The sequence below is a fragment of the Gymnogyps californianus genome, chromosome Z (assembly GCF_018139145.2).
Source record: "Gymnogyps californianus isolate 813 chromosome Z, ASM1813914v2, whole genome shotgun sequence".
Lineage (NCBI taxonomy): Eukaryota > Metazoa > Chordata > Aves > Accipitriformes > Cathartidae > Gymnogyps > Gymnogyps californianus.
Window position 1 is genome coordinate 60,431,930 of NC_059500.1, and position 24,800 is coordinate 60,456,729.

The following is a 24,800-nucleotide window of genomic DNA, read 5'->3' on the forward strand; positions in this document are numbered from 1 at the left end:
CATAACCTCTAGCATCACTTCCTACCCTCAGTTCATTCAAATCCATCCTTCGCAGGTGTCTGGGAGATTGAGCTGGTCAGTGCTAATCAACTACTACGCTACTGTCAGTGGAAAGAAAAACTGTTGCTAACCCAAACCATTAACTGGGACATGCATCCATATACCCTCTAGTATCTTCCTGTCCTGTGATTTATTCTTTCTGAGCCACCATCTCAGCTACCATCCAAATCCAAGCTTGATATCCCTGCTAAGTCTTGCAAACTATGTAAGAGGAAAATACGGGGTCTAAGGGAGCACAGCAAACTGGGAGTTCAGTGCTGGAGAAGGGAGCTCATGTTTCCCTTTCAGACCATGAAAGCAATCCCATCTCGGGTGAGGTGCAGTCTCTTGCAACAGTAGAAGTGAGGATGACAGGCCATGCCAGATACACCACCAGTAACCTTTCTCTCCCGACTTCTTCCTCAACGCAAACCCCTTACACCACCCCCTTCCTCTGGCCCTGAACACTATGGAGGCTCACCCTGGGCATGCAGGTTTCTATGCCTCCCCAGGCAGAGGCGACTGCTGCTGTCCACAGCCAGAGACGGCACAGCAGGCAGAGCAGTTAGATCGAGTCAATCCTCAACTCTATTCATTTCCTTTCCCTGAGCTGCTGGATCTTGCTCTCCCATCCTCGACTCATCACACCCCCTGCCAGTGCACCAGTTTTGCAGACTATCCGCCTTCTGCTGGGTTGCAGCAAGTTGGAAAGTTTGGGCATGACCTGCAGCTTCCCCTCACCTATTGGTTTCAAACAGAGAGCAAAGCAGCAAAAGTGATGCTGTAACACCACTGCTCTTGGTTTTGTACAGAGGAAAAACACAGAGAAAACAATCCAATAGTAAAATGTGAACAAAAATACCCCCCCTGCTGGGCACCTGTGCAGAGCTACCGGGAATGGAACAGTAAAGATGCATGTATTTTAATAGCTGCCGCTCCTCTGCAAGAAGTGGAAAGATGAAAATCAGGGGAGCAATAGTCCTGCTCTGTTGCTCCTCCTGCCAAAAGGATTTTTCTTCATCAAAGACGCCACTGGATACTAAGGGGCTCTGCTCCATCTCCCGTCTGGTTCACTGCATGTATTTTATCTTCTATTATGAGAAAAAAAGAATAAAGGGAGATTTGATGACATTCAAGGGGTAGAGATTTCAAAACTGAAGAAAACGTTGCACTTACACATGCTCCAGGAATTTGTTAAGGCTGAAAATTTAGCGTGAATAAAAAACCCAAATAGAGTATTTTGAGAAGGTACTCAAAAACATACTGACCTATTGTAATGAACAATGATACATGTTTTGGAGGAAAGATTTAGATGTCACATTACAGCCTACTGCCGTTGTTAGCTACCATCAGCCTGTGCCCACCTACCCAACAGCAGAGCAGTGGTTCCAGCCACTGCCTGAGACGAGATACTCAGCTATGCAGACCTCCTCCGTCTCCAGACTAAACTGCATTTCCTCATGCAAAATCCTCAGCCAGCATGTGCCTCAAGGGGTGCACTGAGTTGGTCCCATAGGAAAAAAAAGAACAACCGCCAACCTCTGAGTAGAGTGCAGATGTGCCTTAAGTTACAGGAGCAAAAGGAGTTCAAGGAAAAATGCCACTACAACAGTGTTTCATGCTGAATTTTTATTTCAATGTTATGCAACTGCATAAGTATAAATAATCGTGTTCAATATACAACAATTATGACATCCATAAGGAGTTTCTTAGAGAAAATAAGACTGCAAACACTTTATTGCACAGACCCTAACAATTTTTTTTTTTCCTTTTCTTTTTTTTTGTAAGCTGAGGAATCTACAGCAGGAAGTCTACAAAAGAACACATCAGATCTACAATCACATAAAGACTGAGCAAGTCAAACACAGGCAGGAGGATCTCTACCAGCTCACTGATAAGGTAAACACCAACAAACAGGTACTACATTAACACAAGCTTAAGCACTGTTACACTTCCAAAATGCAAAGAACTTATTTGTCAGAAGTGATAATGAACTATACAAAAATATACATAAAGGTATACTGTAAACAAATAGCTAGATGTGCTTTAAAGGAAACAAGAGGATAGTTGAAAAAATGCAGAAGACTGTAAACTAGGAAATATCTCCCAGACAGAAATGTTATTTCGAAGTGCATTAGCGTTCATTTGTAGTAACTGCCAAAGCACAGATGAACTGTAAATGTCGAGACCATTTTATCTTTACAACTGCTCAAAAGATATTATCCATTGCTCACTAGCTCCTCTGTGAATGCATCAAAGGCAGTATGAATATTCTACCGCCACGTGAAAAATCAGGACTTGTTTGTGATGATATCTTTCCATGACAAGTTTGCTGTAATCCAACTCATCAGTATAATAAAGTTTTCACCAGAGGGAAATGAATTCTGCACACTGTCAGTTGTCATACAAACCTCCAAGTCAAGATTATACTGTGCTTTTATGAACAATTTTCTAGCTTTTGAGATAGAAAGACAATCCGTAAGCCCTGATGAAACAGGCAGGAGCCTAGCTCTACTGTGGGTACATATAACAGAAATAAGCAAAACCAGCATTCTATTGATCCCCATCATTAAAAAACACGCATCTGCAAGGGTATTTTGTAGTGCTTCTGTACATGTTTCAAATTTTACCTTTCATCCTTCAAAACAAACTAAATACCTCCACGCTAAAATGATCAAAGTCTACATGTTCCACAGTATACAAAATTTAAATAAGGCTTAGCAAAAGTAAAAAGACAGTCACATTCTAGCACCAAATAGCTCCAACAGGTTCCTTTGTTACAAAATGCTTCTTTTATAATTACAGTATTTACTTTTTTTGCATACAAATAAAAGATTATGTTATGAAATGTATGGAGCTAATCAATGCATTTAGAAATGAATGTGAAACCCAGAATTACTTGCTAAAAACAGCAAGTTAAGTCTACAACTTAAGGCCCCAGCTATGTATTAAAATGTATCAGATGTCCTGAACTTTTTTGAAGAAATGATACTGAAACTGCTTTTTTCCTTTTTACCTTACTTGTCATAAAATAGAAAAAAAGCTACAGCTGTATGAAGCTAATTATGCAGACCCATATGCCATGATAATATGTATTCTCTAAATGTATTAAAAACCAGGGATGAACATACTAGTACTGCAAGTCATGTGCTTATACTTGTGCCTCACACTGTAAGGGCCTGAATTTAAAAAAGCTCAAGGAACTCAAGAGAGGATTGCAGCAAAAACTAAGCACATGGCATGTGCTTCAGAGTCTCAGCCTTGCCTGAGGTGAAGGTCACAGAACACACTTCCAATAGACAAGACGAGAACCACCATTTCACCAGAGAACACAACTCTTGCTGGGACACCCTGATAACCAAGTGGTCTTCCCATAGCTTTAACAACACCTATGCTAACAGACAGGCTTTGTGCGGTAGGGAGATGCAATTAGGTCTTGTGTTAGATCTGGTGAAGCAGTCAGCCAGGTACAGTACTATCAAAATCGGATTATTAAAAATACCTGTAAAAACTCACAATAAGTCACTGTATTTATTCTGTACTAGTATTTTTTTAACCTCTAGCTAGGATTTTTAGTAAGTAAAAATGTGGCCTGGTTTTGTTTTCCAGTCAGACCAATGCTTGTGCATGTCCATGCCAGGTCTGAGTTTTAATAATTCTGTTTCATATTCGAGTATGGCAAATAAGTGGCAAAGCAACTATCTTAAAAAAGGGGAGAGTAAACAACGCAATCAGCAGCAAAGTATATATGCTACATTCAATCCCCAAACACATTGCTAGGTATTTACAGAGGAAATCTTTTCTTCAACAGCTCTCAGCTGTAAAGGTATTTTTGTACAAATACTATATGGTAACAGTTTTACCGGTTACAATTGGGAAGGCATTTTGAAAAAAAGTCCTCTCTTTATATATCCCCTGTCATCTTTCTTAAGTGACATGAAAGCTTTGCCGCACAAAGACACGACACAGTGCTGGTTTAAAGGCAGTCCAATATATTGACATTGTTTCAGTTAGTCTTGAATTCACACCTGCCAGGTTTTACAGTTAACAGGATTTTTTGTGAGGACTGCTCCGCGAAGCGTCCTTTCCTCGCCGCTGCCGAGCTGAGTCTTTGTCGTCAGAAAGCGCGTTAGGGCGGTCAGGTGTGGTTGCTGACCTGGATGAATCTTTACCTACATTCTGTTTTCTTGAAGCAGACTGCTGAGCCTGAATGGCATCTTTTCCCTTTACATCCACAGTGTTAACAAAAAAAGACTTTTCTTGATTTCCAGGTTTCCCCCCAAGGTTTGAAGCAGGGTGGTGGGCTTCTACTACAACAGCAGCACTGTGCAAGGCCATCAGTGAAACGCTTTTAGTCATTTCTGCCTTACCGCTCCCTGCAGAAGAGGTGCTTTTCTTATTTAGTTCCTTGCAGGTTGCGGGAAGCTCAGGTGAGCCTGCTTTAACCTTTGCTGAAGATGCATCACTCCTTGCTGAAGACAAACCAGATACTTCTTGTCTACGTTCAGAGAAATTGGCTGAACCAGTCTGCGGCTTTCCTGGTGTTGCAGCCACATGACAAGAACTCTGCCCGCTGGCAGCTGACAAATGTTTCATTGCAATCTGCTTGTTTGCATCCTCTGGCTGTTTTTGATTAACTTGTCCTTTCCCTTTTGAATCTTGAGAGCTTTTGCTACTCGCGGTCGCTTTTTCTGCTCCTTTCCCTCTGGCATCGCAGTTTGCGAGGCAAAGGGTAGGCTCTACTTTCCCACTGTCAAGCTGAACATAAAGTGCGTCAGTGCATATTTTTCCTTCGTGTCTTTTGTCTGCAGAGATCATCTCGTTACTAGGACTTCTGTCTGCCTGTTTGCTCAGCAAGAGACAGTCTTTCACAGTGGAAAACTTTGGAGACATGGTTTGTTTTTCACTGAGGTGAAGTTGCTTTTGATCAGCAGATTCCCCTAAGCCTGCTGGTTCTTGCATCTGCATCTGCTTAGAACTCTCTGAGCCTGCTGGTACTGGGCCGACAGCAGAGGATTTGGGTTTGGTGTCAGGAGTGATGCTGCTCATTTGGAGGGTGGCTACCGAGCCATGCTCCAAACTGACAGGCCTTTCAGCCTGCACGTGTTCATTGCTCATTTTTCTCAAAGAGCCTGAAACAGAAGAAAGGGGATCTAGCACATTTTTACTGGCATGTTTCCCATCTTTCCGGGAGCTGGCAGACACCTGAATAATAGTTTCTTTTTCTTTTATGGTTGAAGTGCATGGTTTTTGTGACAATGTCTGTTTATCCAAATACTTAGACTTAGAGGAATTCGTATCAGAGGCTGGCCTGTGTTTATTACTGCTGCTTTCCACATAGGTGGCAGCAGGCTTCACGTGTTCTTGAACACCTACGTGAACATCTACAGCACAGTTTCTGCTTACAGTGTCTCTCACAGCAGGGGAGCCTGAAGCGTTAGGTTGCTGCCGAGGAACTTGGCTGGACTGCACTCTCTCAGTAGTTTGAAGCCTTATGTCAGTGAGCTGTTTCTGATCTTTCTTCCCTAATTCTTTGGTATTGTCCTTCTGCACAGAGGGAACTGGTGCAGACTTCTCATTTTTAGGATCACAATCTACTGAGGGCTGCATGGCCCATTTGGATGGAAGAGCTTCACTCTTTGACTCTGCAATAACTTTCTTAGACTCACTGAGAACTTTCTGCTTGGTTATGTCCCCTTCCACAAAACTACTAGCAACACTGCTGTTATCTTTGCCTAGCTGTTTCAGTGATTCTCTGCCATTCTTAGGTTGTGCCTTGGGGCCACCTGTCTGCATTTTTCCTTGCATCTGAGGTGGAATGGCAAAATCAGCACAATTTTTTTCATCGCTTTTAGAGTAGCTCTTGATCAGGACATCTGAGACAGATACCTTCAGAGATGACTCCCTGATCACCTCCACCTTTGCAGGGACAGGCTCACAACTTCTCTGGGCTACTGGCTGTTTGGCATGCAAATCCTTTTGTATTTGCTTCTCTTTTCCTACAGCTTTTTCAGGAGTGCTTTGGACAGCAGAAAGTTTGGAGTATGTTTGAGTAGTTTTAACACTTGGACTTTGAATAACACAAGACTTTGCCTCCATTGAATTGTCCTTCTGTTTTGAAGGGGAGGTGTCCTTCTTTTGAACAGCTTCGATAACAGAAATATTGCCTTTAGTAGCTGGACTAGTAACCTTTTTCTCTGTCACTACTTCTGCAGCCACAGGGATGACTGGTGGATTTGGAGAACTCTTGCTTGTTTGCAGAACCTGAGGCTCTGATACATTGACTTTGCCAGATTTTGAATAGCTTAACAACTGCTCTTTCTGACAGGCCAGTTCTGCCTTCCCACCTCTCCCTTGTGGTGCTGGGGGTTTAGGAGATCCCCCATCACTGCTGGTGCTCTGTCCTTCTGGCAGCATGCACAAAGGCAGTTCAGTCTTCGAAGCCTGTGGTCCAGAAAGTAAGGCAATGTCTAGTGTGCCTTCTATTGGCTTCAAACAGGAAACAGACCTCCCATCAAGTTTATATTCTGATGGACTTTTTCTGACAGGAGCCTCAGCAGAAATAAGGGCTGATTTTTCCACACCCATGTCTGCTCGGCCATTCAAGGTCTTCAGAGGAACAAAAGAAACCGAGTTAATCTGAGTAGCATGTGCACTGCCAATAAATGCTCTACCATCGGCAACTGCAGTGGAGTCCTGCTGTATGTTTATGGGTCTGCCTGTATTAAGTTGAAGGCATTCATGAACATTTGATGTCAATTTGGGTTTTAGCACTGGACAGACACTGTCATCTTTTTCTTCAACAGACATTTTCTTTCTAAGATAATCAATATTTGCAAGTTTACCATCTAATCTTTCAAATTTGACAAATTCTTTTGTTGGTACATTTTTATCTGTGTTTTCTCCCTTTCCATTTAGCATCCTGTCAGAGGACTGAGGTAGCACATCTTTCAGTGTACATGGAGGGGAAATTCTTTTGAAGTCATAAGAAATATGACTGAGTTCATTAGGCGGAGGCCCATGACACAACAGCTGTGAATCTAAAGCAATACCATCATTTGATCTCAAGTTTGCATTCTTCTGAAGGGTGTCTTTGAGTATGCCACCAGCTGACTGGGTCTCCAAAGCAACAATTTTTGTTTCAAACTGATTTGATCTTTCTAATAGCTTCTGGAATGCTTTTTTGTCTTTTTCTTCCAGTCTTAAGGTATTAGGATTTTCTGGTTCACTGCTAGGTTCATGTATAGGAGCATTTGCTTTTTCAGCAAAATCTTGCTTTTTCATAACTATCTTGACCTTCAGTTTCTCTCTGTCTAGCTCATCGATGGATTCTTGCCTACCTAATTTTCGGGAGACGGGTCGTTTCAAGCAGCCCTGCTCTGCAGGCCTGACTCGTGTGAGTGATGGCACGTCACATACATTCTCCTCCAAGCTCTGAAGAGTTACTTCCCTTTGGGACAATTCTCTGTTCACTTCTTCCTGGGTCACTTCCAGACTGTGTTTTCGTGAACATAAGTGTTTCTTATCACTGCCGTAAGAGGGTGCAAGTTTCTCTTCAGATTGGACTCTCTTTAACAGCGGAGATCTTGGTGGCTCTGCACTCTTTGGCCTAACAATATGCCTTACAATAGTTGGAGGTGAGTGCATTTTGGTAGGAAAAGATTGAGCTATTTTTGTATTTCCAATTGAATGTCCTAGCAATGGTGATGGAGATCGCTGAGGGGATGTCGGCTGCGGTGTTGGAGAAGGTGTCCGTGCAAGAGGGGAGAGAGGAATGCTGCCAGCTGATTTGCGTCTTCCCGATCTGTATCTTTGCCCACCAAGCTTTGGACCCAAGCCATGAAGAGTGCTGGGTCTTATGTGTCCTGAACCAGCCGGAGAATTGGGAGCACTTGAACTAGGGGAGCTACTCTGGGAAGAGTTAGTACCTACAAAAAGAACAAACAAACAAACCAAACAAACATAAGATTAGCATGATTTTTTTAATCTTGTTCTAAATGCTCAGTGAGACACAGAACTTCCACCGGTCCAAAAGGCCTACATGCTGCCTGCTGCCACAATGTTCCAAAATTTGGAAGGTTCTGAGTGACTGGGCTGTAAATTCCTCATCATTCTAATTATGTTGCTACTTCTCCCTTTCCCGCTTTGTTCCTTCATCCCCTTTAAGTTTTCACTTCCTTCTATTTAAATAGAATAGCTAATGCTTTCTACCACTTCAAAGCAATGATCAAAGCTTTCCAAATAATTTACCTTTGCCAAGGGATCGTACAACAGCAGTCACTTTCAGTACACACTAAAATCATGACTGAAGTAAAACAGGAAAAAGAGGCAGGCTTTTAGAAGCCAGAAAGATGCATATTTCAGCACCCAGCCAATCCTTTCAGCAATAAATCTGCATTCATGAGTGCCCATGCTAGTTCCTTTATGTAGCAACTTTTTCCTTAGTTTCATTCTTTTATCAATCAGCCTCTCCTAGGTAAGATTCTACCTCTTAGTCCAAACTTGGATTGTTTATTACTCAACTTATAGCCATTGGATTTGGATTTAAACTCTGGGACAAACCTAGCGGACAGTTCCCTTTTAGGCGCTTCTGTACCATGAAAACACCTTTGATTTTGCATCAGGAATCTTTTTCCCTTTTCCAGACAGAAACTAGCTGTTCAGTGATTATGCTTGTCAGAGCTGACTACTGTTAGCAGCGTATAACAGATCTGGGGGGCTCACAAGAAGTAGAATACACTTCAAGTCCTTTTCTTCTGCCTTCCACTCCTTCACACTCACCAGATGGAAAATCAGGAGTAGAGCGGTAGCTTGGGGTAGGTGATCTAGGAGATAAGCTGTGGGTTGGAGACCCAGGCAAGCTCTCCCCTGATGAAAGTGATCGGTTCAGGCAGGAGAAACTTCTGCTGGTGTGAAGAAGAGGAGAGGGTTGCTTGGCCAGCTTTTTAAAGAGAGATCTTCTCCTAACGTGAGAAGAGCACAGCATTAATCAGAAGTTAAGGTGCACAGAAGATACTATTACCACAGGCAAAACTCTTGCAAGCTGACATTGCTTCCCTCTCCCATTACCCTCAGAAAAGAAAATATTAAATCTATGTTTACATGAAAACAAACCACGCTGCATAGCATGAAGTTTAGAAAATATCTTCATTTGCTAATAGGTGGGATAGATATTGTAACTAAATCTATTTGTACTAAAATTTACTCACTGTATTTCAGAAGAATGGCTAGCTCCTTATGAGTATAAATCTTCATTTTCTTAATTTAAGAGCCCACCAAAACTGAAGGAATATCCATAAAGTACTAGTGATGTATTTACAAAATACACATATATTTATCATCAAACTAAAAATGCCCATAAACTTAGCACTAGAAAGTTTAATTAAACAAGTACAAAAAGATATACTTAAACCAAATTAAGATGCAACCTCAGTTATTCACTTTCTTCCCCATATCTATGTGTGCCCTGCAAAGTTTTTAGGGGTTAACAGATCTAGTTTAGGCAAAACAGGATTGGAAGGATGTGTTACAACCATAGCATTTCATAGAAGGTAAAAAGATGTAGAAGACAAGAGAGAGAACTGTATTAACTTCATATTTTAAATTAATTATTACGTATACACACACACAAGGAAACATATTTGCCACGAAACAAAAGGATTACTCACCTCTCTAAACTCTCTTTTTTCTTGGTTTTCTTACTGCGCCTGACCATTCGGCTCCTGTAGCTGTTTCGCCTGGCAGGTCCTGTCTTGATGGAAGTGTTTTCAAAAGGGGTTGTCGTTACCGAGACTTTGTTACCACTCTGCCAAAATGGAGGAGGAACCTTTAGGCCTGAGTAATACAAGACAACTTTGCCTTAAACTGAAGCTACACCACAAGCACGAATGCAACGAGACAGAACTCCAGCATCAGAGTAAGAGCTAGCAGTGTAGGGAGCCCTATGCAGACGTTGCCAGGCTAATTTGTGTGAGCTAAATGATGACTGGAAAATTCTCAAATTCTGCCAGATTTCCTAAACTTCCCTCATTCCAGCTTTGGGACAAGGAGAAATTCCAATAATTGTAGCTAGACAGGAGGAGACCAAGGATTGACCAAGACTGCAATTTTCAAGATGAAAGCTTCTGCAGAAACATCCTATTTTCCCACAAAGAACAGCTGTCACTGCGCAGTGGTCCATTCACTGGTCATTCATGTCTCAGGATACCAACTGTTACAATGATGAAATGGAGGAGAAAACTTAATTATCAATCCCAAACAATCCTTTTATCTTGTTCAAAATAGATAACAAATATAATTAGTTAAGCTTTTTAGGACTGTTTGCATGAACAGATGACTCAATAAATAAAACCAACTGGAAATATCTGTATTATGTTTTAACAATCCATACCTCCTGCCTAGCACTGTATACCACCACAGTGAACTTCTTCTGAAAGGAATATCCAATTTATGATACAGCATATTTGGATAAACAACAATCTCTTGTTTTGAGTTTACTCTTGTAAGTAGTGTGCAGGGTTGTCATGTTTCTCATTTTCTGTATCTGACACAGAAAACAACTGCACACCCAACTGCCTAAAATTACAGAATTTTCTCTTATACATTTCTTGCAAAATTGGAAAACTTGGCGAGTTCCTCCTGGTTTCACAGAAGGAAAATAAAGACTTAAGGAAAAGTGTATTTTGCATCTTTCCTCAGCTCTTTGTATTTCCCCATTACTTTATTGCTTTCCAATCTTCTTTTATAACTGACTAGTCCCTTTGACAGGCAAAGCTCTGCATGTAACACCATAAATTATTAATAATATAGGAAATAAATATACAGCTGTCTAAAATAATTCTGACCTACGTTAGTCTATGCTGAAAAGATTACATAAAAACTGCAATATGATGAGCTACAGTGAAAAGCTAAGACACTACCATTCCTTAAAAAAAGTTAGGTTTTTTGTTTGTTTTTAAGGAAAAACTATAATTTTCTAATAGGATAGACCTCAGAAAACTCCAGAAAAGTGTGATAGATTATTCATAAAAGTCCAACTGCAGGATCAGAACTTCATTAAGCAAAGAAGCTCTGTGGGACATGCCTTGCTATATATGAGACAAAAACCTTTTGGGCCTCAAGATTATGAAAGGCAAGTTCCTGTACAGTAGGCAAGAAAATATTTTGTATTCTTTGTTTCTACTTTTCCTCATTGATTTCACTTTAAAAGGAGAAAACGAGAAGTAGCATCATCATCAAAAGGCTGAATTACCTGATAAAGATAGGGGGATTCAAGAAAGTGCTTGAAAATGACAAATTTTTTGAAAGACAGAGACATCTCTGTGTCAGCGCCTTGAATGTACTTCAGCTATCTCAGCAGCAATGCCAGTTTATGGCAGAGAAACTAAAATCATAGCAGCATATATGAAGTCATTGACCTTTCTCCAGATCTGTGGAACAGTACCTTAAGAGTTTGTACTTGAACAACGGCAAAATCTGATAACTGATCTCTGAAGGAAACAAACATAACCCCTCAATCCTTGGTGAAAACAGCAAGCGCTTTTCTATCCCAGTTGTCCAAGAGTTACCTTTAACAACAACTCAATGACTTCCGTATGAACAAGACCATGCACTGGCTCTCCGTTGATATGAGTAATCAGGTCTCCAGCTTTTAAACCTGCTTGGTAAGCCACACCTCCTTCTTCCACATTCTGCAAAATCAGAGATGAAGAGAACATACACAAAATGGACTCCTGTTTAACCTTCATACTTTCAAGAGTAGGCTTTGTTTAATGAACTCTTTCTATAAAATCAGTTGGCAATGAAGAAAACTTACAGATATTAAGTTATATAAAGGAAGAAAATAAATAAAATCAGACCAGCAATTTCACCAACTACTTACTCAAACTTTATACTTACACTGGGCCTGGAATGGTTTCAAAGCTCACTAAAACACTGCTTCAGTGTTTCACTAAGTATTAAGCAAGTATTCAGTAAGTATTAAGCAAGCTCTGTATAGCAGGGCAGTTTTCGTGCATGATACAGAAGAGGCGAATGAATCCCCATGGCAAAATTTCAGAACTGAATGAAGATTTTTAGCATCCAACACTGAGAAATACTGATGCAATTAAGGCAGCGGTCACATGCAGTACCTTAACCATGATAAAAATTAACTCCACCATATAGTTAACGATTGTTTCCATTTGGTTCAACTTCACCAGGCTGCCCATTAGAAGGAACAGTGCAGCACAAAGGTGACAAAGGACCAAAACAAACTCAATTGCAAATTATTTTGAAGGTGGCTTAAATAATTTATTATATTTTAAAATGAGCTTTTGAAGACTTTTAAGTCATGCAGCCACTACTGAAGCCTACAGTGCTTACAGAGCTAAAAAACCCCAACAAACCTATAGTATTTTGAAAAAAAGCCAAGGTTTCACTTTTACTGCAATGTACCATTTTTTTCCCCTTACTTTCACTGATGTGATGCTACACCAGTGGCAAGAAATCCAATTTTTTTATTTATTCCATTATCAAATGTACCCCATTCTCCAGATTCAATGTTTTAGTTATGTAGTTAGTATTTTAGTTTTTAGTAAAAAACTAAACTTTTTTTAGTTAATATTATATAGTTAATATTTTAGTTTATACACACAGTATTTATGTATGTATAATATATAAATTATATATTATAGAACCTCAATTATGAAATAAATATAAATACATATATATTTACATAAATATATATTTATTTTACAATTAAGGAGGTTGAAAACCAATGAAATGCAAGAACTGCTGTCTCTTCCTTTAGCCTGTCTCCCACTTTGTTCAAATCAGTAGTGAACAGAGGATGAAAAATACATGATTTATTCAAGACAATCAGTCTTTTTCCTGTGCCATAGAATCCTCAAAGGTATTCACAATTCCAAACGATTTGCACATTTCTTCACAAAAGAAACTCAGTGCTTGAAATCAGCCTACTTGTGTCTAGTAAAATACTCTTGACTTTCATGAATCCCTTAATTGACGCACTTTAATAAACTCCATGTATATTTCAACAATTTCTGTTTACAATCTCCTAGTTTTGCAGATCCTGCCCTCAATCGATGAGGGGCTGCACCAATCCTTTGGTTTTCTAAGCCACAGTACTCTGAACTTAGATGTGGCTGTTCACAACTGCCAATCTTGCCAAAAGTGAAAGTGACCCATGCAGAAGCTCAACATCATATGTAGGTACCACTTATGCCAAAGGTGGCTTGTGTTGTCCCTACAGCCAACACTGGTCTCGTGTACAGGCACGAATTTCATTCTAAGAAACCTGTTTGGCACAACATCATGATTTACAAAGTAACTGTCAACAGATACCATAGGTACAAAAATCAAAAGCAAATACATCATTACAGTTTTCTTTGGCTGTATATAAGCAAAAAATTGTATTATCTTACCCAAACAATATGGTGCACAGTGTAGATATCACTGTCACCCACGTAAACCCTGATTGCTCGGATGGTGAAGCCATACTTTTTTCCTGAACTGTGAATTACTATTGGTTGATGAGGACTTGCAGCAGCAATCGATGAATCACGGCTGGGAGATGAATCTCGGGAGGATGAAGGATCAGATGATAGGGAATGAGGAGACATAGGACTTCCCAAAGGAGAAACGCCAAACACATCTGGAAGAAAAACGTCTGCCTATTAGTGTACATTCTGAGCACACACAAATACAGACACAGAACAGGGCATTTGCTTAGTTTTATGACACCTTTGCGTCAAAATATACCATTGTCTTCGCATAAACACTCTCCCCTCCTCAATCGGTATGTATCTTAGTGAATGAGAAGTTTAACCAACAACCAGATCTTAGAACTAAATTTCCTTCCATGTAGCGTAAACTGTATTTTTTAATGCAAGGATTAACTTGTTAGGTATAGACCGCTTTTTCCTCTTAGATAGGAAATACACTCATTGCTAACTTTGAAAGAACAATTCTCAGCCTCTTCCTAACAAACACTTATGAGAAGAAAATCAGAGTTTGGTAGCAGATGTTATCATGAGTACACCCAAAACCATCCCCCAAATCATCCAGCAGTGCTAAACAAAGCACTAACTGGTTTTTGCTTTCAGTCACATACAGATACAGATAAAGACTACTGTAACTAAACCACAATATCTAGTTGGTACATAGGACAGTAACTCAATGTTTGTACCAAGCCTCCATTTCTACATTCTGCTACATCATGTAAGACGAGAAGATTTTCTTGCAACAACAATATCAATTACAGCTTCATTTTATTTAATTGTTTTGAAAGCACTATGTGCTTATGCTTGTGCAAATGTAAACACAATTGCAGCAGCATAAAACACACTTTGGTGACTGTAACAGGGTGACAGCTCTGCAAAGGAATGCAGCCCAGAAAGATTCCAGGTTTGGCATCCGTGCCAAGACATGTCATGCAAGAGCAGATATGCTTTGACAACAGAGGCGCTACTCCCTGGATGCGTGTCACCAGAAGCTCCCAGAGATCAGTACCAATGGGTTAATGCTGAAATCCCACAGAACAGCCAAGCCCCGAGGGGGCTGTCACTGTCACCCTCTCGCTCTGAAACATGCCCAGGTCCACTGCCCTCTGCTTTCTGCTGTGTGTGGGACATGTCCTGTGACTCTCAGCTACGTGACTCAGGTCAGAAACACTGGCCATCTGTTGCTGTAGTTTATTTTACGGATAAACATGAATAAGGTACGTTTTTTGGACAGTATTAGGTACAGCTAACATAAGATTTGGGTTGATATAATAACAACATTTTTAGGTGTAGGCAAAGCTAAGTTTGGATTCTACAGAACAATGCTGAGATTAAGCTGGAAGAAAACCATAGTTTAACGAGCACAGTAACTCAGTCTATATCATCTCTGAACTTCACGATTCTTACTCAGCAGCTGTGAAAGAACTACTAGAATGCAAACTGATTAATAACTCTTGAGTGTTACTTGGCTGCGTAATTACCTGTGTGTATATCATGCTCCTGTGATAGCCAATCTCTAATAATTAGCATGAACTACAGGCCCTCTACAAGCAGAAAAAATAACCACGGTGCTAACTGTTACAGGGCTATACCACAAAAACACTTACAACATTTGGGAGAGAAATATTATTTGAAAGAAAGAGTCTACACAAGGAACAAGCCCAGAGTGTTTGCAAGCCACTTGCAGTATTTGTGTCAACACTGCCCTGAACAGGCTGAGCACACGGTCACTCTCCTTCTCATTGTAAAAATAAACTCATCTTCATCTCTCTCATGCACTTCGTGAGAATGATCATTCGCATTTGGACAGCATCACAGAAATGCTACGTATTCTTTTCATTGTCACCTAGTTGCCCTCATTCAAGCAGGGGGAAAATACTCCTCTTTAACTGAGACTCAACATTTTCCTCTTGACTCATCTCATTAAAATATCCTCATGGTTAGCTGCTGGAATTACAGGTACTGCATAGGAAGCCTATGCTGTTCTTTAAACTGTATGGTGAAGAAGGGTAGAAAACATGAGGTGAATCAGAAATTCCTGCAGTAATAGGGATCAGATGGGCCTTTCACCTCTCCAAGGTCTCTAAAATACATGCACAATAGCACACAGTTTGCTCACTAAGGTATTAAGGAGCACATAGAGCACATACACTTTACAATCCAAAGACAGGTGAAGTCTAAGAGGAGAGCCAGAACCAACTCTCCTACACCGTACAGTTCTCCACTAGGCTGAGCACTCAAAGCAACCTGCTGAAGTTAACTGGCAAAGCCACCTTTGAACATACGGAGCAAGTGCAGGGTTATGTTATCAGACCAGCAGATACTTAAATATTACGCCTAAGGTCTAAAAGCAGCATATGGCCAGTGTGCAAGGCTGAGACATAATCCCACTTTTGGAAAAAATCCCTCAAAGTTTGGGAAATTTGGACTTTGATTCTGAACCATTAAAAAGCAAAGCACCAATGCTTCATCTGAAAACACTCAATACTAGTTATACTTCCACTTAATTATGGCAATATTTCTGGCTTCAAATTTTGAGCACTCCATTTAAGTCAATGTAGTAAAAACAGAAGCTTACATGCTATTTCTACTTTTGTGACACTTCTCTCTGGCTTATCACCTTTCCTTATGGGAGATGGGAGAGAACTACTCAGGCTGAATGCGCTGCTGTAACAAACAGCTATTCTTGGAGCTGTACACAGTGAGCTACTTAAAACTTAAGCTACACTCCTACTGTAGGATGGGCCAAGGACTGAAGCCTGCATCCTGCTGTGCATGCACACCGTCAAACACATTTGCTACATTTTGGCCTGTCACAGAAGGTCCCTCACTTCATGTGACCACTGTAACTTGCGGATGAGATTGTACCATCTAGTAACGCATGTGAACAACAAGAGAAACAAAAGAAGTGTGACAGAATCCATTCTGGACTCTCCAAAATCTTGCATTTATGTCATAAACCATCAAGTATGCACAAATCATAACATTTCAAACAAAAAGATTTATCTCTACCTCCTGGGATCATGAGAGACAAAGCACTTGCAGAAAGGGACTTTGTGACTTTTCCAGAGATCTTCTTTTTCTCTGTGCTTTCTAATCGCTGACGAGCCACGTGAGATGCAACTTCACTGGGTGGCTTTGAGGAGTTATCTGTACTGTCCACACTCTCACTTCTTCCATTTACCTGATCTAAGTGCTCTGAAAAACTGCCAACTGTACAAAGAAGAAGGGATAAACACATTGAGGGAAAACTGGGGATCAGGGAGGGGAAACGGTACAATTGTGAGATAAGAATTTTTCTTTCTGTTAACAAGTTCGTAGAACAACATTACAGAAATCTGAGTAATTCTTCCAGACTTACAGAATGCATAAACATTAACAGAATGAATTGAAGTAACAGTTTTTAATAGTCACTGAATAAAGTAAGAGACAAAAGCTGAAGTAAGTCTGGTATCTCAATATGCAGGACTCACCTTCGAGAACTTAATCATACATTTATTTTTCATGTGAACTCCTCCTAAAGTAAATGAAAGGCTCCAATCCTACTTAAGTTGCTATCAGCTTAACAACTTTTCCAAAATCATTAAAACACTAATTATAATTTTATTTTTAATTCTTATCTTTTGCTTTTATTCTTTGGGTGGTTTTCTACCACACAGGAGAAAGATACCTGGCACCACTAAACTCAGTATTACAACCACATTGGTATTAGTCTGTCATAGGTAATGATCTTCCACAATACCGAATGGAGGAAGGACAACAATGTTTCAAACAATGAAAAAAACTCATAAAGGCCTTGTGTCATGCAAACAACCGCATGGGATTTCTTCAAAAATTCAGAGATGTCACAGGAAAGTTGTATGACCTTATGAAACACGCATCAAGGCTAGGTCACCTGTTTAAAGAGATAGCAGTAATTCCTAATATTCCTTTAAGGTCACTGACTATCCTGTTGCTAATGGACCACAGAAAAATGAAATTACTCTTAAGTGTAATTGATAAGTGACCGAAGAGGATCAGATGCTTTGAGTTATCACTGTGACTGCCGTGTGAATGCCAACACCATAACACAGGGCTGCGGGGAGTGAGCAAGACTTGGGATACAGCACAGTCAAGGTTTTAGACAAGGGAAGGAGACGGAAATGGTTGTACAGCTGGATGAGCCTGAGGAAATTTATTTTCCCGGAAATGGAGAGGAGGAAGGGGGAGGAAAATGCAGACTACAAGGGAAATCAGGGGTATGGGAATTGAAAGGGGTATCTTGAGAAAACTCCGTGAGGTACAAAAGAGAAATAAGCTGAACACAGGTAAATGTGTAGAGAAGGTAACTGAACCTATATATGGACAATCATAAGACTGATATAGGCCCAGATCTCCGTTAAGTACCAGGTCTTCCAACAGTTATACAAAACCAGCAAGATGCTAGGGCCCTGGATCCTACTGAAATGCATGCAAATACTTGAGCTGGAAGAGGGATGCATATTTAAGTAGGGAATGGTTTATAACACTCCCCCCTAGATTCCTAATGACAAAAGTGGCTTCCACAAGTCAAAGACAACCCTGCCAATTCGGGAAGGTGTACATCATTGAGATGTCTTAATTAAAAACACATAATGGTGCAGCACAGACTGTTAGAAAACAGCAATACAGATCAGCTGGAATGACTCCAGGATGACCAATCAAAAGATCACCAACTTCAGCAAAGGAAGATCTAAAAATACTGCTTTGAGTGCTCAAGGGATCTAAGACTCCTTTTCTCCACAGAAGGATCCTGCAAATGCTCTATGGTCAAGTCACTGTTTTATTCATTTGTCCAGCAGCCCTCCAGAGTCAGTGGGGCGACACCTAATGTTGGCATTTTCAAAAATGTTGAAACCTTCCCATACATGTTTTCATGAGATTTTATTAGCTTGAGCCTGAGCCCAGATCAGACCCCTTTTGGGATGGCTTTTTTTTAAAGCAGTTCTGAAATACAGGACTTCTAAATCCATGAATGCTACCGCTAAACAAAGAAGGTCCACAACTGTTTCTAATGTCATCAGTCAAGAGACCCACTGTGAATTACCTGATAGCGTGGAGCTGCTGATCGTACTTGCTGGAGTGGTTACTTCAGGTTCATCTTGCACCATTTCCTCACTCACAAATGCAGGCTTTTCCGGTTCGTCCCGGGGTCCCACTAAGCTGGTGGAATCATCCTGTTCTCCTTCAGCTGATATGGCCAACTTCGGAAGCAAACCAGAACTGTGTCGCTGCCTGCTACTCTCAGTGTCAGAGGAGATGGATGTAGATATTTGTTGTCTGCGTTAAAAATAAGCAAACTCTCATGCAGTTATTGAGATGAGGAGGCCTGCTACCTGGCAAGCAGGACATGGACTACTTCCAGCACCTCCTTCTACTTACATTTCAGAATATTCTGAACTCCAGCTTAAAGATTCCACAGAAGGCAATGTTACACTTTTTGTTTTGTCTCCTGCGTCTTCCTTTTCTTCACCTTGCAGTTGAGTGACTCTATCTATGCTACTAAAAACCTATTACAGACAAAAAAACCACAAAAAACCCAACTCATCACTGACATATTTGATATAAAAAGATATGTAGGAAAGCACATTTCAGGTTGTACTCCCTATGTTCTAAATGCTTATACAGTATTTCAGAGTGCAAACTTCAAACTTCTTGAGCCTTTTTAAATTTCCAAGAATTTGTGTTCTTAAAATGCTTTCCTATTTTGCTTTCTTGGCTCCTCACGTACAGGGTCACAAATAACGTCTCTTCTCATTACGAATTCATCTGTTTTCTCCCATTTCTCTGTGTGAACCAAGAGAGTACAAACAAAATCCATAGCCTTGGGGTCTCTAGGTCACAGGATTAATGCACATCTTGGATTAATTCAAAACCATAAAGCCAATCAAGGTAAAAAAGCCCTAACCCTAAGATACTGACTTAGTATCTACCAGTCAGGTGTGGAAAGCAGAAAAATTAATCTGAATTGACTTTGAAGTTAAGAATAAATTACTTGGCTACAGGATTTAGAAAAAATAAACTCTGATCACTGGAAGTCTGTTGTTTGCTTAGCTGACAAACAGCACACAGAAATTGTCAGCTGTATATTTTACAGTCTGAGAGGCAAAGCTAGAGATGCAATGATGTAACGACATTAACAAACCAAACTACTACTGTGGTACAGAGCTTTCAAAAGGAAAGAAGTTCACAGAATCACAGAATGAGGTTGGAAGGGACCTCTGCAGGTCACGTTGTCCAACCCTTCTGCACAAGCAGGGTCACCAAGAGCTGGTTGCTCAGGACTATGTCCAGATGTCTTTTGAAGACCTCCAAGGATGGAGACTCCACATCCTCTCTGGACATCCTGTGTCAGTGCTCAATCACCCTCACAGTAAAAAAGTGTTTCCTTGTCTTCAGACAGAACCTCCTGTGTGTCAGTTTGGGCCCACTGCCTCTCGTCCAAATTATCTCCAAAGAGACTGCGTTATTTACCAGTATCTGCATTTGAAACATACCACCAAGTCAAAATAAGGAGTTTACATAGAATGAGGATAACTGCATCCACAATTCCTGTCTCTGCTCTTCCATGCTATCACAGACACAATACATACGTAGTGCTGCAGAGCCAGCATAAAATCCTCCAATTCCTTAAAGCACAACCCAGGCCAAACAAGATACAAACACAGACTTTCCAAATACCTTTAAACAGTTCCTAAAGTAGGTTAAAGAAACTTTTTAAATAGAAAGCTTTTGGAAATCACTGCTGGATGCTTTAAGACTAAAACCATGCTTATTAGGCATTCCACTTCCATTATTTCCTGCCAATTTACCCTCCATAGTATTTCCTGAGCATGTCCACTCTGCTCCTACTGGCATCGCTTGTCCAGCAATAATTAGCTCTCATCTCAACTACTAAAGTATACTACCGTTTGGACACTCAGCTTTACCTTCAATTCACAGCATTCGAATCACCCCCTCAAATCCACATCTCTCTTTGACCAAATCCCATGCTAACCACTACTTTGCTTTTTCCCTTCAGTCTAATGTCATTTAATTAACAGCTACTATAGGCTAGTACTGTAATCTTTGTTATGCCATCACCTGCAAGATACTGAGGACACAACTGGAGCAACATACAAACTATGTACAAGGAAACCAACGTAAAGAACATGCATTAGCATTTAACAGAACAGTTTTCCTAAAATTTCTTTTACACTATCATGAATTTTCCACAGAAAATACCAACCTATTTATACCATTTTCTGTTACCTTCTTAAGGATTCAAGAAATAACTTTCCTACAGAATCTCCCCATGTTTTGATTTAATGGTATGGATTTCATTCTTGCTCAATTTCAGTTAACATTTCTTGAAGAAACAATGCCCTATACATCTCCTCCATATCTAACATTTCCAAACTCTATAAAAGTAGCAAAATGTTTATGTACACAATATGTACTAACATTACAGCAATTTCTACCTACTTTTGAAAATCTGTGTGAACATGAGGAAAACTGTCTTATCTCCAAATTAAAGTCTTCATCATTGGTATCATCTTCTTCCTCCGTTTCCATATGGTGGTATTTCTCAGAACGAGCTACAGACAAAGGAAATAAAGTATTTGAATTTATCAGGTACCAAGCTTTAGTGTTAACTAAAAGTGTAATTTTATTCTTAAGATTATTTCTGCTGAAACGTCAAACCACCAATGATATTGCAAGCTGCCAGTGGTTCTGATAAAGGAGATTTTCAAAGCAGTAAGCAAAAGTCAAAGGCAGTGGTTATTTACACAAGGTGTTCATCACATTTTTTTAATACCATCAAACACCTACTGTCAAAATAACTTGTGTCATCTTCAGACTCCAATTGTGGAATAAACTCTGCTTTCTGCCTCAGAAGACTATTCCAGTCAAGGCCCCTGAAGAACTGATGCTGCTTTACTTCATATGCACCACCTGGGGGAGCCAGAGAAAAACACTGAGCAAATTATATCAAATCCTCTGACATAATTCAACTAAAACCCTGGGCAAAAAATGCAAATTATCATGGAAAGGCATAGTCATGACTATAGGCAGGAACATCTACTACCCATTTCCACTAGAATCTCCTAAACCTGTCAGAGCACCTCCCTGTCTCTGTTTTGTTGTTGCCATTTCTTTAACAGTGCTGGCATTGCTTTATCATCTTCCCCCTTTTAACATTTCTGTTTTTCTGTATATACTAATTATTATCTGTCAGCTACACATTAGTCAGAAGCATCAGATGTAGTACTAGTAGTCATAAAAATATAAATATGTGCGCTAAATGAGTAAGTACAAGTTAGAAAGTAATGAAGAATGATTCTTAATAGTTGCTCAGTGTAAATACCACTGCTGACCAGGAGCTCCTTTTGGTGTTTTATGGCAGTAATACACAATTCTATAGGAAATATCTCATCATTTACCTTCTTAGCGATTACTATCTCTTGTTACAATGTATGTTAAAGAATTACACTAGTTTCAAGTTAAGAAACAACTACAAGAACACAATGAAATACTGGAATTTTCGTCCTGGTGAGGTGGGCAAGGATGTTATTAATAAGCATGAATCTAATTCTAAAAACTGAACAGGTAACCTGCACCAGCAAGAGTTACCACCAACCTGATCGTATTGGGTTTATCTGGCACAGTTTTGGTAGCGGGGAGGCTGCAGGGGTGGCTTCTGCGAGAAGATGCCAGAAGCTTCCCCCATGTCTGATAAAGCCAATGCCAGCCGGCTCCAAGGCAGACCCGCCACTGGTCAAGGCTAAGGCCAAGGCCATTGGTGACGTTGCTAGCGCTTCTGTGATAACATGTTTACAACAGGGTAAAAAACTGCCGCACAACAGCAGCTGGGAGAAAGGAGTGAGAATATGTGGGAGAAACAACTCTCCAGACATCAAAGTCAATGAAGAAGGAGGGGGAGGAAGTGCTCGAGGCGCCAGAGCAGAGATTCCCCTGCAGCCCGTGGTGAAGACCATGGTGAGGCAGGCTGTGCCCCTGCAGCCCATGGAGGTCCACGGTGGAGCAGATATCCACCTGCAGCCCCTGCAGGACCCCACATCAGAGAAGGTGGATGCCCAAAGGAGGCTGTGACCCTGTGGAGAGTCTGCGCTGGAGCAGGCTCCTGGGAGGACCTGTGGACCCATGGAAAGAGGAGCCCATGCTGGAGCAGGTTTGCTGGCAGAACTTGTGACCCTGCGGGGGACCCACGCTGGAGCAGTCTGTTCCTGAAGGACTGCACCCCACGGAAAGGACTCATGCTGGAGCAGTTCATGAAGAACTGTAGCCTGTGGGAAGCACCCACGTTGGAGAAGTTCATGGAGGACTGTCTCCTGTGGGAGGGATCCCACGCTGGAGCAGGGGAAGAGCGTGAGGAGGAAGGAGCGGCAGAGACAATGTGTAATGAACTGACCACAATCCCCATTCCCCGTCCCCCTGCGTCAGTCAGGGGGAGGAAGTAGAGAAATTGGGAGTCAAGTTGAGCCCAGGAAGAAGGGACAGGTAAGGGGAAGGTGTTTTTAGATTTGTTCTTATTTCTCATTATTCTACTCCATTGTTAATTGGCAATACATAAATTTAATTGCCCTGAGTTGAGTCTGTTTTGCCCATGACAGTAACTGCTGAGTGATATCCTGTCCTTATCTTGACCCATGAGCCTTTCATCGTATTTTCTTCCCCCATCCAGTTGAGGAGGAGTGACAGGGCAGCTTGGTGGGCACCTGGTGGCCAGCCAAGGTCAACCCACCACATTGACACAGCATGTAAAGTTCCCTATGTCAAGGCTAAGTCAGGAGAGAGCCATAAAAAAAGTGTGAAGTCTCCACGATTGGTCTCTAAGTCAGTGTCAAGATTTCTAGGTTGGGTTCTTTGGTTTTATGACTGCACAAGGGAAAAATTCATAAAAGCCAAATCTTCCCAAAGGAAACCAAAATCACATCTCATTGTAAGTCACTAGCCAAGGAGTGAACATTTCTCTGAGCACAGTAATGGGATATTATGTCAGAATTGTATAATTCTTGATTGGTATCACACACTTCAAACCCAAAGAGGTTTTTTTTCCTGTCATTTTCCTCTTCAAAACAAGTATAGTATCTATCTCTCTTTCTTCAACTTCACTATGCCACTAGGTCTCCTGAGCAAATACACAATTACAATTTTCATGGAGTGTTACGCAGCTAGTTAATATGTATTAAATAGATAGGGTTGTCATTTGAAATGCATGGTGGAGCCTGGGATAAACTCTGCTATTTTCCAGTGCTCCCATGGGACCTGTCACACTGCAGCCTCCATTTCTGTGAGTTGCTTCTGACACTTAAAAAAAAAAAAAAAAGCCACCAAACAACTTTGTTGCAGTTTCTAAACACCCCTCTGTGCTTCAAAGAAATGGCTGCCTGATTTCCTTCTTCAGACTGCCAGCTCTTGAGAGACCATGAACAGTCGAAAGAAATCAGCCTGTAAATGAGCTGCACAGATGCTCCATGTGGTGGCACTGACCATTAGAGTAGTTAAGCCAGTCTCGTTCTAGCCAACTCACTTTCTCAAGCAGCTGTAGCAAAGGAGGCAGAATTTGCAATCTACTTCTCATCCAGCCCCTCACAGGGTGACAGTCTTGAATTAACACTGTGTTTACCAGGAAAAAGCATCCTCGCAATGCAACAAAGCCTGAAAGGAGTATACTTAAGGAAATGGAACTAATTGTGGCTCTTCGTTTTGCCTTTGGCAGCGGTGCCCTTTGCAGCAGACGAAGTAGGCAGCAAATGAAGAAGCTGACTAGGGCATGACACCTCCCTCACTCTTAACTTGTTCAACATGGGGCAAGGGAGAACAACAAACTTTGCTGGATGCCACTTACTCCAGACCATCAGCTACAGAGAAGTCTAAGGGCTGTTCACACAGATCTGAGACACTCAGGGAGCAAGGGACATGCAGTTCACTCATCTCAGTCATGTCATCGCGTCCCAAAGGAAGACCTGTCATTTGGGACCATGTCAACAGTACTTGGGGTCTGGGTTATACTCACGTTCCCCCTGAGTGGCTGTGAGAAGGCCAGTTATGAACTGATTCCTAAAGCTCCTTTTTATATTAGCTCTAAAAATATGCAGCACAATCTGACCACTGGACTCAGTTTTGCCAGCAGCTTTCCAAGTACTCTCATGCTGACTCAACCTGCCACTTTGTTTCCTTAGCATCCCCAATGTATTTATATTCATGGGATACAGTGTTCACTATAAATAATACTAT

The 24,800-nt window shown here is 40.9% G+C and overlaps 1 protein-coding gene across 1 annotated transcript in view; it reads right to left on the reverse strand.

Moving 5' to 3' along the window:
• Positions 1-1,659: 1,659 nt before the first annotated feature.
• Positions 1,660-24,800, reverse strand: part of MAST4 (microtubule associated serine/threonine kinase family member 4) — a 293,953-nt gene continuing 270,812 nt past the window's right edge. The window contains 10 exon segments of the mRNA XM_050913748.1: positions 1,660-7,967; positions 8,821-9,002; positions 9,708-9,844; positions 11,607-11,729; positions 13,464-13,693; positions 16,554-16,754; positions 18,607-18,839; positions 18,942-19,069; positions 21,024-21,136; positions 21,372-21,494. Coding sequence (XP_050769705.1) covers positions 4,084-7,967; positions 8,821-9,002; positions 9,708-9,844; positions 11,607-11,729; positions 13,464-13,693; positions 16,554-16,754; positions 18,607-18,839; positions 18,942-19,069; positions 21,024-21,136; positions 21,372-21,494 — 5,354 coding nt within the window. The 3' untranslated portion in view covers positions 1,660-4,083.